General features: G+C 44.3%; 2 protein-coding genes across 4 annotated transcripts; both read left to right on the top strand.

The window, feature by feature from the left end:
- Positions 1 to 254: 254 nt before the first annotated feature.
- srp72 (signal recognition particle 72) lies at positions 255 to 9,351 on the top strand. Its single transcript, XM_048970515.1, has 19 exons — positions 255 to 412; positions 895 to 1,015; positions 1,164 to 1,287; positions 1,657 to 1,800; positions 2,516 to 2,627; positions 2,721 to 2,752; positions 3,001 to 3,125; positions 3,554 to 3,611; positions 3,759 to 3,890; positions 5,066 to 5,194; positions 5,656 to 5,728; positions 5,937 to 6,001; positions 6,139 to 6,234; positions 6,344 to 6,447; positions 6,603 to 6,680; positions 6,887 to 7,024; positions 7,106 to 7,143; positions 7,334 to 7,493; positions 8,603 to 9,351. Exons 1-19 carry the CDS (start codon positions 313 to 315, stop codon positions 8,766 to 8,768), a joined length of 1,995 nt encoding a protein of 664 aa, XP_048826472.1. The 5' UTR covers positions 255 to 312; the 3' UTR covers positions 8,769 to 9,351.
- A 157-nt stretch (positions 9,352 to 9,508) lies between these two features.
- Positions 9,509 to 14,496, top strand: arl9 (ADP-ribosylation factor-like 9). 3 transcript variants are annotated; one of them, XM_048970518.1, is made up of 5 exons: positions 9,509 to 9,653; positions 10,151 to 10,327; positions 11,316 to 11,487; positions 11,929 to 12,104; positions 13,456 to 14,496. In XM_048970518.1, exons 2-5 carry the CDS (start codon positions 10,157 to 10,159, stop codon positions 13,633 to 13,635), a joined length of 699 nt encoding a protein of 232 aa, XP_048826475.1. In that variant the 5' UTR covers positions 9,509 to 9,653; positions 10,151 to 10,156; the 3' UTR covers positions 13,636 to 14,496. The 3 variants fall into 3 exon arrangements, with proteins under 3 accessions (XP_048826475.1, XP_048826474.1, XP_048826473.1); XM_048970517.1 differs by lacking the exon at positions 9,509 to 9,653 and adding an exon at positions 9,692 to 9,932; XM_048970516.1 differs by lacking the exon at positions 9,509 to 9,653 and having other exon boundaries at positions 9,692 to 10,327.
- The last annotated feature ends 463 nt before the right edge of the window (positions 14,497 to 14,959 follow it).

Below are 14,959 nucleotides of genomic sequence, written 5' to 3' on the forward strand. Positions count from 1 at the left end.
TTATGCTCAGCTGGTTGGTAGAAACAAAATCTTGGTCTGGATTTTTAGTTTATGTACCTGAAATGCCCATAACTGCACACAATGCAGAGCACATGCAAATTCCACAAACAGTGCAAGGGTGGGATTCAAACCTCAACTACCACAATATTATTCGTATTGGTCGCAAGGGGCGCTGGAGCCCGTCTCAGACAGCACAAAACAAACGGCAAGCATTCAAGGAAAATTACGAATGGACCACAAGTAATCCCAGAATTCCCCGAGTTTAACCCGGAAGTACATTAGCGGTCTCCCAAGAGCTCATGTGCGGAGAAAATGGCGAGCGGTGGGGTGTCAGTGCCTGCGCTGTGGACTGAAGTGAACCGTTACGGACAGAATGGCGATTACACGCGGGCTCTCAAATCTGTCAATAAAAGTAATCCTTTTTTACAATGATCTTAATCACGCCGCTTCGCGATTAGCTAAACAGTGGGACGGGGTTAAGAATGTGTTATGTCTCCTAAAATGGGTAGCTTAAATGCTAATATCCTGCGGTTAGTTTTTATATGTCGACCCCATTTTGAAAACGTTTAACAATACATCTAGCACTATTTATGGGTTCGCCGCTACTTTTCCCAATGATTTAACGTAGTGGGTCTTATGTCGGTTTGTTTTAGGTTATGATAACTAGACGGAGGGTCTGTTGCTCCTGAATGATTACGTGTCCTATTCCGTTGCATTAACAGTTCATGATTTCCATTGTACGTCGATGTAAAAGTTTAAGGGTGGGCTGATAGTTATTTGTTTTAAATGTACTGTTTGTCGCCTTACCTAAACAAGTTAAAATACTGAATTTCTGCAATGAAATGAGCGTTGATTTTTTTTATTGCATTGAATTAATACGCCTTTCCCTTCCAGTCCTTCAGGAATGTAAAGACGATGTCACTGCTCTACATTGTAAAATAGTTTGCCTTATACAGAACGGCAGCTTTAAAGAGGCACTTAATGTCATCAACACTCACACAAAGGTCCTTAGCAGGTAAGCTGGCTAAGTTGAGCCTGCCTACATGCATTAAAGCTTATAAGGTTGAATCTTTACAGAACATGCTTTCCCAGGCCATGCATAGGTGTTACTCTCAGGTTCCTTGAATTTGCGTTGCATTGACGTGAAAGCCCTGTCTCCCCAGTGATGTCATCGCTTTTGAGAAGGCATACTGCGAGTACCGACTGAATCGTGTCGAAAACGCTTTAAAGACAATCGAAAGCGCCACCCAGAAGACGGACAAACTGAAGGAACTTTATGGCCAAGTGGTAAGCGTGCTGCTACTCTCTTACTACTCTCTTCATGATCGAATCCAAAGACCCCACTGAAGTCTATCTTCGGTGTCGTTAGATATGTGGGCGGTGTCAGTGCTCAAAGGACCAAAATATTTAAGACGTCAGTCAAGTTCTGACAGGATTATGTCTGCAGCGGTCTATGAGGTAAAATTATGGAAATAACGTAGTAATCACATCAGGGGTAGATGGTCTCTAGCAGATGGATGTTCTTTAAGGACATAACTGCCTGTACGTCTTAGGGACTGTCTGAAGCGGACTGATTGGCGGTTAGTCCTACAACGCTGATGTGTGTGAGTGCATTATGGCTGGTCACCTGACCTGGAGTGTTCCTCTTCTCTTCAGTTATATAGGTTGGAGCGCTACTCCGAGTGCCAGGCGGTGTACCGGGATCTCATCCGTAACTCCCAGGACGAGTATGAGGAAGAGCGCAAGACCAACTTGTCCGCTGTGGCAGCCGCCCTGAGTACCTGGGAGAAGGCGGTTCCGGTGGGTTCTCTGTCACAACTTGGGTTACAAAGGGGCAGAAACTTTCCATTCCGTGGGAAGTTAAACTGGGGAGTTTTGGAAGTATTCCAAGTTGGAAACTTTCCATGGGAATTAATGGGGAATATATGGAAATGAACGGGAAAATTCCCAGAATTTTGCAGCCCTAGTCACAACTGCTACCTCTTTTGCTAATGGTGTAGCCATTCAGTTGCTCTTAGCGTTTGTGTTTTATCACCAGCGTGCTAAACCCGTTAGCACCTGGGGTTGCTTTTGCTGTACACAGGCAGCTTTGCCTGTGCTGTGTTGTGCTGTGTTGTGCTGTGTCTTGCACAGTTATTCTTTGCTGCTGTGCTCCAACACGGCAGCAGAAGACAGCAGCCCTTATACCCACTGCTGCCACTAATGAGACAAGTCCATTGATCTTTTTTGGAAGGAGAAAAGTCACATAAAATGGCACTATTTAGCTTGTTCAAGAATCGAAGAGCTCTTTTAGCACAGCACTGTATAAAATAGTCAATGCACATTTGTACTATTTTTGGAAACAAGAGAGGCCTTTATAACATATTTTACATAAATGCAAATATGACTTCAAGTTGCATTTTATTTATTCCCGTTTATCTGAGAATCACTATGAATGTGACATGTTAAGATGTTAGATATGACGTGTCTATTGAAAGAAAAAAGAGATCATTGAGGGGAGCTGCTGCTCTTTCAGGAGGACCTTGGGCTGTCGGAGATCACTTATGAGCTGTGCTACAACTCTGCCTGCACTCTGATTGGCCAAGGCCGTCTCCCAGAAGCCATGAAAAAACTGAGAAAAGCAGAAGGTAAGGGTCCCCTGAGGACAATTCTGCTCTTATCTAATATGTTCTTGCTATGCTGCTTCATCGTGCTGACCCGGTTGTTGTTACTTGTTTCAGAGCTTTGTCGGGTTTCTTTGTCAGAGGATTCTGTAAGTCCTGCTCTTTCTCTCATTTAGCAAACTCCTGTGATTCATGTGGCAAAGCAACACCAACACATCCTTCATATTAAATTACCAATTTGTATAATTATCAAATTAAGAAGCAAATTTCTATATTTTAATTCTGAATCAAGCACTGTCTTCAGAAAGGATGTCTGCAATTGTAGAAACATTAACCGCTCTTTTATGGGGCCAGCCGATATGAATGCATTTTTATTCTGTCTCTGGTCATCGCTTAGGACGTGACAGAGGAGGACATTGACTTGGAGCTGGCCGTCATCCACTCGCAGATGGCTTACATCATGCAGCTGGAGGGACGCACTGAGGATGCCCTGCAGCTCTACAATCAAGTCATCAAGCTAAAGTGCGTCTCCATTTGTGGCACAAGGACAGAGTGGACAGACTTGGTGGGGGTGGGGGGGGACCTTCCGACGTCAATTGGCGAATCCACCCCAGAATTAATGCGCTGAACCGTGAAATACATAATTTGCCTGGACCTTTAAAGTTTAAAGTTAGTGCTTTTGCTTGACACTTCTTGCTTAACGCTCTATGTTCGTCATGTTAATTACTGTATGTTACTAACGGTACTTGTATCTGTATAATTATTGTTTAATTCAGTCTTGTGCCCTTGGATTCCTGGGTTTGGCTCTAGGGTCCAAAGCCCAGGAGAGTTTGTTTTAAATGCTTAAAGACTGCGTCAATTTGCTGGTTAGTTTACTGAACTGCGCGCAGTAGGACACGCACTGGAAACCGATCGCACTCCGCAGCATCTGTCTTTGTTTTTGCTGACAGGCCGTCAGACGTGGGATTACTGGCAGTGACGGCCAATAACATCATCACAATAAATAAGGTGAGCAGAAACACGTGGTGCACCAGGTTCCCCATGCTGCGTGATGGGTGTCAGGCACCTGTGCTGTTCGTGGATCTGATTTGCACCCGCAGCGCTGAACCTGGGCTCTGCTTAACCTTGAGATGATCACCCTTTTGATGGTTCCAGGACCAGAACGTGTTTGATTCCAAGAAGAAGGTGAAGCTGACCAACGCAGAGGGTGTGGAGCACAAACTGGCCAAGACGCAGCTACAAGCAATCGAGTTTAACAAAGCCTTACTGGCCATGTACACTAACCAGGTACTCCTTGCCCACGCACTGGAGTCAGTTCTGTGACCAGAAGGTCGCTGATTCAAATCCAGTGGAAGGCAGAGTGATTTCACTGTTGGTCCCTCGAGCAAGGCCTTGTTTTCTTCAGTGACGTTCTGAGCATGCTTTCAGATTCTCACTTGCATGTCGCTTTGGAGAAAAGCTTCTGTTAAGTAATTGTAATGTAAGCGAACGTAAGCCATAATTTAACAGCTCTGTATTATCTTGATTGGTCATCTTGAAACATATTATAATACTGATCATACTGCTGTGAGTAACTGTCTCCCATCTGGGCACAAACGTGGGCGGGGTGGTGAATCTCAATAGCAAGAACGCAAAGATCATACTTGTGGTCTTGGCAAGAGCCGTCTTGCTAACTTGCCATCCAAGAATGAACTTGGGGCGCAGTGAATCATGGGATTGGTCTCATTTGGCGAGGATGCTACCGATGTATCCTTGATATTTGAGACGGAGCAAGACCGGCGTCCGGGGATTTTTACCATCCTCATGTACTTGTGTTCTGGAAAATGACGTAAAACACGTACAAAAGAACACGAGTACGGTTAAGCATATTGAGATTCAGCCAAGCTTTTCTCCCCAGCCTCTCCAATGGGGCTTTTCCACTGTCTGAGAACTAAGCTGTACCTGTGCTGATATGGCCTTACTTACTAAGCAGCCATTTATCTGACCAATTAGAGTACTATAGAATAACTAATTAGAATGGTTTCTTAATGCAAATTTACTGCTAATGCTAATTCCATTAGTGTTTGATGCTAGCATATGATGGCGATTCTCTCAGTCATGCTAGCGGAGATTTGCACATGGTAATATACTATGATATACACCCTGTGAACAACAAATGAGCGTCTCTTCATTTTACGTCGCTGTCGCTTTCCAAACCCAGCAACGCCTTTACCGAGCCGACCCTTCTGCAGTGGAAAACCGAAGCGAGCTGGAACCGTGCTCTAACTAGTCTCTCTTTAGAGTAAGGCTCGGGTACGGCTCGGTTCCTGCATGCCAGTGGAAAACCAGAGCGAGCTGGAACCGCGCTGTAACTAGTCTCTCCTTAGAGTAAGGCTCGGTTACGGCTCGGTTCCTGTATGCCAGTGGAAAAGCATCACAAGTCCCTCATCCTGTCCGCTTTCTGTTTCCTGTTTCCCCCACAGGCTGACCAGTGTCGAAAGCTGGCTTCCAGCCTCCAGTCACAGAACCCGGGCCACCCGCGGCCGGTGCTGATCCAAGTGGCCCAGCTGTGTAGAGAGAAGCAGCACTCCAAGGCCATGGAGCTGCTCCAGGTACCGAAGTTTACAGCTTCCTCTAGGGAACGCGCTTGGGGTCCCAACATCACTGATGCCCTCCAATTACCAGTTATTTTATCTGGGTATATTTTATCTTCTCTTACACTGGTATTAGTGCACTGTGTAGGCAATTAAAATATAGCCTTGGATCAGGCTGGCAGTATTGTCCAGCCCCAGCTGTGATGGGAATTCTGCAGACTTTAAAACACAGCTCAGATGAATTAATGACTCTGCAATGCCCCCGGTGGCAGACTGTGGGAGTGATTGTTTGCTTGCGTGCCCTGCGATGGATTGCTGTCCTGTTCAGAGTGCGCCTAGCCTCACTCTCTCTTCGTGTCAGGGTGACCTCTGGGTAACTGTCATTCCATCTGGATAGAGGTTTATTGAAACCTAGGTGGTATATTTAGGCAATTCTGTCAATTACTTTTACTGACATTTTTTTTTAACATTCGTTTCAGCAATTCTCAGAGAAGCACCCCAAGAGTGCGTCTGGAATCAAACTGACCATGGCACAGCTGTACCTGACTCAAGGTACCCGTGATGCTCTGCTTTTTCATGCTCTTCGTGTAAGATGTGACCCTTATGGTGGGATGACCACTGGTGTCACGAGAGCCGTGGAAATCAAATATAGAACTTGAGTACTAACATTAGCCTTAAACTTCACTTAGGTGACTCAGAGTAAACTATTGGTATACGAATCTGTTAAAAGCAGTTAAGAATAAACCATCTGTTTGTTTAGGTCATGTTACGAAGGCGTGTGACATTCTGAGGTCAATAGAAGACTTTAGATACAAGCCAGGAATGGTAAGTATTAATTTATTGATGTGTGTATATTTACTTATCTATTACTATTTATTTTCATTTTTTTATTGACGTCCATTGTTGATTCTGCCAATCATACAATTGATAGTGTTCTTAGTTCGGTATTTCATTTGTTGTAGATCTCGGCTTTGGTTACGATGTACAGCCATGAAGAAGACATCGACAGTGCTATTGACGTCTTAAGCCAAGCTATTCAGCACTACCAGAGAGAACAGGTGTGCTGGGAGAGACGCTAATTGTCGTGAGGGTTCTCTCAGTAGTGCGAATGCGACGCTGATTTAATGGCTAAAGTTTAACCCTAATCCTAACCCTCCTGCACCCCAGCCAGGCTCATCTGCTCACTTGTCTCTAGTCCGCGAAGCTGCTAATTTCAAGCTGAAGTACGGAAGGAAGAAAGAAGCCATTAGCGACCTGGAGCAGCTGTGGAAGTAAGTGCCTGTTTGTCAGGAGGACATCGTACCTTATTCCGTGGGATTGGGGGGGGGGGGGGGAGGTAATACGTTTTATGGCTAATTGTTGTTCATTGGGCTACTGTGGAGCAACTTCAACTTAAATTTAAACTTATTTTTTTCTTTCTCTACAGACAGAACAAAAAAGACATCCACAACTTGGCTCAGCTTATCTCTGCCTATTCTTTGGTTGATCAAGAAAAGGCAAAATCGCATCCTTTGCTGTGTCTTCTATTGCGTTTCCCTTCTCAATGACATCATGTATGGCACAAACTGTATGGAGCATGTTTGTACTGCTTTGTAACATTGACTGCTCTGGGTGCAGAAAAGGAACTCTGCTGAAGGATGACACCTGACATTGTCACATGATATCTTCCCAGCAATTACGATCGAGAATCCCTTAACCCCTTTCTCTCAGTCTGAGCAAGCACCTTCCATCCCCCGACACCATGTCGTTCAAAGTCGACGTGGACGAGCTGGAGAACTCGCACGGGGCCACGTACGTCAGAAAGAAGCCGGCCAAAGTGACGGGTGAAAATGTAGCCAAGGAGGAGGGGTAAGGAGTGCCTCCATCCCGTTTATCTGGGAGCCGTTCCGGTAACCTGTACTTGTGCTGAAATATCACGTGTTTACACAGGCAAGAAGGGGTTAAGAAAAAGAGGAAGAAGAAGAAAGGTAAGTCATCTGAGTTTCATTAATGTTAGTGTAGATGTTCTTGGACTATACTGCAGATTTTAGTATAGTTCTTGGTCTGTGCTGCGGTTTTCAGTACAGTTGTTGATCTGTGCTGCGGTTTTCAGTACAGTTGTTCTTGATCTGGTAACCTTCCACTGCAAATGTAAATGTTTCCATCTTTGACCTCCAGGCAAGCTCCCAAAGAATTACGACCCCAAAGTGACCCCAGACCCAGAAAGGTGGCTTCCCATGCGGGAGCGCTCCTACTACCGTGGCAGGAAGAAGGGAAAGAAGAAGGAGCAAGTGGGCAAGGGCACGCAGGGCACGACGTCTGGGGCCACGGCTGAGCTGTGAGTGCACTCCGGAGGGACTCATATGGGGGTGGTTCATAACCTGGACCTGTGAATGGGAATCTGTGCGTTCTGAATTATTTATAATCATTTCCAAATTGATCTTTGCCAGCAAATACATCAGCTAAAATACCCACTGTATTTTATTTATTTATTTATGCAAGTCATCAGCGAGCAGGAACCACTAGTCTCTGCAATTGGGCTCGAGGGTCTTTCATAAGGGCCCAGTGGTGACATCACTGGTAGCCAGTAGCTTCTATGAAAATACTCTCTCATCGAAGTGAATTGATTCATACAGCTGGGTGTTTTGCTGCAGGTAAGTATCTTGCTTCGAAAGTCATGGCCTCTCTCTGACTTGAAAGGACTTTTATGCTAAACGAGCATTGGAGACGCAAAAAGCTCGTAGGTAACTTCGCACACAATTCGAAACTACACCGTCACCCCAAAACTATGGAGGATGAACAAACGATCAAAGCGGGATGCAGCCTTTTCTTTATTCATACGAATAACGCCGTTTATATTTCGTTACTAAATCTGGCCGGCAGATTGATCTTTAGGTTTCAGAGATTCAAAAACGGTGTAAAGTTGTTCCACTAATAAGTGCTGACAAGTCTCACTGCTGACACCTGCGATATTAGTCAAAAATATACTGGTTATCGATTGAATTATTGGATGCAGAAATATGGAGACGTAAACAAAAAATGTATTCATTAAATGTAACCGAAGTACGAAATCCATTTGCTAAATTTTTACTCCGTTAATTATCTCTCTCTTCCGCACTTCCACATAACTTCCAAGTGCTTGTGGTCAACCAATCAGCAAGCTGTTGCTGTAAACGCCTCCCTAGTAGTGCGTGTTTGAATGGAAAGTGTCTAGTTTACAGTAAGTACTTGTAAAGGGTTCCGGAACTGCCTTCAAGGAACTACAATTGAGTTGAGGTCCTGTGGTGTGAATGCGACAAAAGTTCCTGGTTCTGGTTCCTAAAAAAAAGTTCCTGCGGTGTGATGCCTACTTATGTGTGGAAACAATGCAGGACCTGGTGACCTATCGGTACAGAGCTATCGGTTGATACGGATGTCTAAGTTGTACCTGTTTCTGTTTGACAACAGGGATGCCAGTAAGATGGCCAGCAGCCCGCCCACATCACCCCGGCCAGGTACTGCAGCCCCCTCCAGCACGGCGGTACCACCACGTCAACAGAAGCCAGCAGCGTCAGGGGCCACTCGGAAAAAGGCCCCGCAGAAGAAGAAAAAGGGGGGCAAAGGAGGGTGGTAACATTCAAGAAACACCCCCCCCCCCATCACAACAATGGAAGTCTTGTCAGTCGAAGTCTTCATGATTTTTAGGTCCTTCCCCACAGCGAACATCTCAGAGTAATTGTCGCATCCTTACGGGTGTTGGTTGCTGTTTCAGGAGCAAATTTATATTATTAGACAGAGATCCAAAGCTATAATTGCAAGATCTGAGTATTTTTGTCAAATAAACACATTGCCACGGGATCATCATACTGTATGTACCAAACTGCAAACCTTCATCTTGCAATTTCATCTGAATGGTCTACGTGTCATTTTTCTCAAGCGCATGCTTGTTCATTCTCATGAATTACAATTTTGTTCACCTTTTTTTTTTTTTTTTTTTTAAATGAGAAAATGTCGATAAAATTAGATTTTTATTTTTGATTTCGGCATCAAGGTCCTACGTTATAATTTTAGGAATGCGAAGACCTTATTCTGTTAGGGCCGGAAAAGTGTGGATTGTATGCAGTTTGTCTGGAGAACATTAAATGAAAAGGTAGAGGAGTAGTGCTGCGTGAAACTTTTTCAGCAAACTTAATAAAATGAGTTGGTTGACACGTCAAGAGACTGTTTGTCTGATTAATTCCTGAAAAGGTGTTTCTGTGTTCTGTAATGCTTGCATGTTCTGGTGTCCATCTTGCACGAAGGTAACCCCGATTAATAGGATTTAAATCCCTGACTGTCAACAGATGGCGCTGTTCCACCTGCGTACGCTATCCACTAAACGTGTTTTTAAACTTTGCTAACTTCGCGTGGTTTCTGGGAGAAGCGAGTCCTAATGCCGTATTTCTTTAAAAGAAAAAAAAACGTGAATGTACTGCCGCACTTCGTGCATATCTAAGCATGGACAGGAATTTGTAGAAAGGTTTTTACATTCATGTTATTTCCAGCTGCATCAAACGCAATCTCATTTCTAATGGGTGTAAGATGCAGTACTTCGCAGGGAAATGAGGCTCCTTCGGGGAGCATATGCCTGTCACAGGGTGCCAAGGGCTTTTGTAATCTTTGTGCGACGCAGAGTAGGTCGTGATGGGGGCGGGGAGGCTCCGCAGGCAGCCCGGCAGACTGGGTCGGTCCGGCACCTGTGGGGATTAGCCAATTAATACCGATTTGCAGCGACTTTCCTGCGTTGGGTTATTTTAAGGTGCTACACGCTGCACTTATTGCACTATTTTTTTTTACTCTTTAGAAATCTGATCCTCTTAGTTTGTTTTTTTCCCGCTAGACTCCCGCGTCCGGGCACATTTTGCCGGGTTTAGGTCCTGCGTCGACCCACAGTTTAAACCCGAAATCATGCCCCAGAGCCGATCCTAAGTCCCTTTAAGTTTTTATTCGTGTTTACTTGGATATTTTTTTTGTTAGGCAGGGATGCCGGGGCTGAGGGAAGCGGGGCTCCTCGGGGCCGCAGTCGCCATCGCCGGAGGAGCTACTTTCCTGGCTTGGAGCTACGTGACTGATCGGAAAAAGCAGGAGCTCGAACGGGAGGAAGCGGCCGCAATAGCGGGCAGAGCGGCGCAGCCTGTGTCCGGGTCTGAGGAGGTAAAAGTCCGCTTTTTAAATGGGTTTATATGATGGGCGATGGAGGGCAGGGCCGGGGCACGCCTACCGCCGGCATACCGGGAAAACAAGTCCCTTCCCCAAATACTATCTTACTGTAACACAGGGAACCCTGAATAGTTAGGTGTTTTGCCCGCCGTCTTGCTTGATTTAATTTACATAGTGGGGTCAGCAGGTTGCTTCTGAAGAAACATTGTCATTAGGAAATAGACAAAGTTTTTGGCCTTGTTGGTGACACTTTACTTGACGGGGCACAGATAATAAAGTATTATACTATTACTTATGTATTAACTACAAACCATGTCTTAGTTACATACTGCTCACATGTTAACTCATCATTAATGAATTGTGATGCATGTTTTGCTATATTTGTTACTATATCTGGTAATTCTGCGAATCTCTGTAAACTACTGCAGGAACAAGTAATGAATAACAGGACTGAAATGCTGATCTCATGTTTGCTCATCGTTAATTAATCATGATGCACCTTTTATCTCTGCTATACTGAGTTATTACTATGTCTTTCTGCTCCCCTAAGTAAAGTGTTACCGATTTGTTTGTGTAAAACAATCCATCCATAGCGAATTTCGATACAGTAAAAGCACATATAGGCCTATCTCCTGCAAAGCACTTTTACAGAAACAAAACCTTTACTGTGAGTAATCGCCTAATCGTTATTTACTGAATCCATGAAAATCCAAAATTCATGGTTTGTATTACAGCACATGTTTCGTTGTGTAGGCCATAAGTCGGGAATTTGAATGTTTTAAAAGCAATTTTTTTCATGAAAAGGCTGACATCACACATAAATTAAAGTTTCAATATTTGTTTCTGATACTGTAGCCAGTTACTTGAGGGTCACTTTTGCAGTATATTTACTGTTTTGCAGTATTTACTGTTTTGCAGTACATTTACTTTCGCATCACTGCATGTCACACTTGTAGATCTCTATTATCTTTTTTTGTCAAAGGTGAAGACGGCTGGTAGCAGGCAGGTGCTGGTGTTGGGCCTAGATGGGGCCGGCAAGACCAGTGTGATGCACTGCTTGGCCACTGGCAGCCTGGAGCAGGACGTGTCTCCCACCCAGGGCATCAACGCCATCTCCATCAACAAGGAGGACCTGCAGATCGAGTTCCTGGAAAGTAAGTGCGCGACGCCGAACCACAAAGCGGCTGCCGGACTGAGGGAGAATGCCGAATTAAACAGGCATGGCTTTCTCGTGTCTGGGATGTGGCCTGGCGTGTTGCTATAGTAACAGAATGCTCTTCAGCAGCTGATTTGACCATTTAAATATCGCTCATTATAATTACTAGCTGTGAGATACAATTACATATTTTTTGTGCCTTATTTATAATAATAAAGCAACTAAACCTTCTTGTTTGTTACAATCTTATGACCTATGATACACATGCAGTTCAGTCTACCGTCTGAGTAGTTTTACTCTGCATTTATTTTCTTTTCCAGCTGATCCATCAATATGTTTGTTGGTGTGTGAATGAATCGTAATAATGTGTCCAGGTTTTCCGGGCCCTACTGACCTTCCTTGTTTTCAGACGATCCCTTCTCTCTTCCCTGTTGTGCAGTTGGTGGGACTGAGACCCTCAGGAGATACTGGAGGAAGTACCTGTGTAAGGCCCTGGTGCTGGTGTTCGTGGTGGATTCCACCGACACTCCCCGCTTCCCCCTGGCCAGGAGGAGCCTGCTGGAGCTGGTGGCCGGGGAGCCTCTTCTCCCCCTGGTGGTACTGGCCAACAAGCAGGTGAGAGGCAGGCGAGGTTGGGCTCCCCTGCAAATAGCAAGAACCTGCCCTTTGTGGACGAGGACATCATTATTCCATGGATGACATTGACGTAATATAAAATGCATAGCTCCCTTTGCGGTCTTTAGTGATTCCGACAGCTGTACCATGTGGAATGTCCTGGGTTTAGATGAATGCGCACACCAACACGAAAGTAAATGTCTTGTTTTGAGCAAAAATCACTCATTTGAATAAAAAAATTTAGGGTCAGTGTCAGTGGTGTGTTTAACCTGAAATACTCCACCTGCAGTTTTAAGGTCAAGCTTTATTGTTATATTTTCCAAGGAAAACTGAGAAATTCTTGTGCCTCAGTTATGGGGGGGCAGGTGCTTGGGTGAACTATAGGACAAAACTGTGCAAATACGGGACAAAGCAGTGTAGTAAAGGACAAGACAATGCGATGACAATACAAGACAATGCGATGACAATACAAGACAATGCAATGACAGTACAATACAATGCAAACTACCGAGCGATATAGAAATTTCAGTCACCACAGGGCATTTGACAAGGGTGAGTTGCAATGCATTGTTGAAAGAAAAAGAAAGAAAGAAAAATATTGTTTGTTTGTGTCGAACAGACCGAACAGTGGTGGAGAGGAATCCCTTCCAGAACAAAAAAACAATGAGGATTCATGAAGAGATACAGAACATTGGTGTTTAGGAGGACATTCGTGCCCTCCATGTAATTAATAGCCTAATAGATTGTAATGTAGAGCCCATAACATGCCTGAGGAGGAGCAGCAGATGGCTTAGTGGTTACCGGGCTCTGAGGAGGCTCTGGAGAGTCAGCCAGCTTGCTGAATGTAAAGGTTACCTGACGAGCGGCACTTCCGCTCAGCAGGGCAGGGATTATGGGGTGAGGAGTGACGCTTCAGTGGCCATGGGTAAGGATGTCTGTGATGAGCGATCCCTCCTGTGCTGACTTGTAGTCACAGCTTGTAGTGTTTGACAGGCAGTTATGACTCCCTTATGGACGATTCTAACGGAATATGTCCATCCATTGGGTGACTGATATTGAAAAAGATGAATTAGTACAATATAAAACCGCCTAGGCAGAATGTTTTTCTGTTTCGTGTCATGTGATGATATACGCACAGGTCTGCGTGGTACATCAGGTCAAACGCAACTTTGATGTCACGTTTAGTGTCACTGCTGTCCTGAATACGCACCTTAAAATGAATTGCTTCAGCATTATTCCAGTCGATGATGATGATGATGATGATGTGGTTTGTTTCAATCAGAAAGTGTGTGGAATGCGCAGCTGTGGTCGGTTCTTCGTGAGGCTTTCACTGGTATCCTGTGCTTTGCAGGACATGCAGGGAGCCTGCAGCATCACAGAGCTGCACGAGGCCCTGGGCCTGGTGGACGTGGGCGACGAGAGGAAGCTCTTCCTCATCGGCACTCACGTGAAGAAGGGTGACCCGGAGATGCCCTCCAGCATCCAGGACGCCCGGGACTTCATCTTTCAGATGGTTTATGACCACAGATAAAGGCAGAGTTGCCAGTAGACAGCGGGGCACACTGCTGCAGTTCCGTTTGCGTGGCGTCAGTGAAAGAGCATTGTTAGATTTCATAGTTTTGGTTCCGTGGTTTCAGGTGGGGTGATTTATGTTTTTTGGCATGAATGTAGTGAATTCTGTAGTAAAACGAAAGCCTTTGAACGCGTTTGATGTCAGTTTGCCTGTCATAAAGCCAAATACACTTTTGCTCCTGTTTTATCTTGGTCATTTACTAAAGAAATAAATGTGAGTTTCAGCACGAGTGTATGGATGGGCAACCGGAAAAGTGGCTCTCTGGGGTCGTAACGGGGGAAGGTTCTCAATCGTAACTCCCCGGTCTTGATCTTAGCTGCAGTCGTTTTTTTAACAAAGCTGTAAATCTCTTTGTTTGATGCCACTGCTATTAAACAATTACATGTTGCATTGATCCGATATTTATTTTCCATGTTTTATAAGCAATAGAAATTTGGCTTCTGAATGCTTGGATGCCATTCCAGTCCCACCGTATCGTTTTGTAAATGACAGGTGCAAAAAGGGCTCTTTTTTTCACAGAAATCTGTTTGATTACCGCATTGTAAAAAGGAGCATAATTTTTATCTCATGGTTTTTTACAATGAATTTAATTACCATTGGTGCAATCTGAAACGTCCTAAATTTGAAGAATGTGTGCTACATAATTCTGTGTTGGTTTAAATAACAACCCAAAGAAGAGTGAGCTGCTGTTAGTAATATTTCTGCTGTTTGTATTTTATTTTGCTATTCGAATCTGGAATTGGAAAATCAACATGTCGGCACCTAAAACCAAAGTATGTAAATATCTTCTGAGCTCCGAATAAACACATTCAGAAAATAGTTATTTTTTTCCCCTCACTTTTTTTTGCATGTGTCCATTGCACACAGAAAAGAATGTCTAAATTAGTGCCTAAAAACGTGACTGGGGTTTTAGGGTAGTGTTTCCCAATCCGGTCCTCGAAGACCCGCAGACAGTCCACATTTTTGCTCCCTGGACCGGGTTGAGGAACATTGTTTTATGGGTCTTTATGGGTCATTTTCACCTCACAATAATGCATTTTTTATTAACATCTTAGGACAGTTTTTTCGCTATTGTAAAGGGGAATACCTTATTATGCTGTATTAACCATATTTACATGTCATTTTTTTCCAGGATAGACTCTAGACCCCAGGGAAAATGGATGGGTGGGTGGATGGATACCAAGTTCAAAATGTAGTTACAATTTGATGTAAAATTTTCTTTCATTTATAGCTTTGTTGCCTAAACCTCCAGGTTTGGGGTTTCAACCTTGCCTTGACCTGT

This window comes from Brienomyrus brachyistius, chromosome 12 (genome assembly GCF_023856365.1).
Source record: "Brienomyrus brachyistius isolate T26 chromosome 12, BBRACH_0.4, whole genome shotgun sequence".
Taxonomy (NCBI): Eukaryota; Metazoa; Chordata; class Actinopteri; order Osteoglossiformes; family Mormyridae; genus Brienomyrus; species Brienomyrus brachyistius.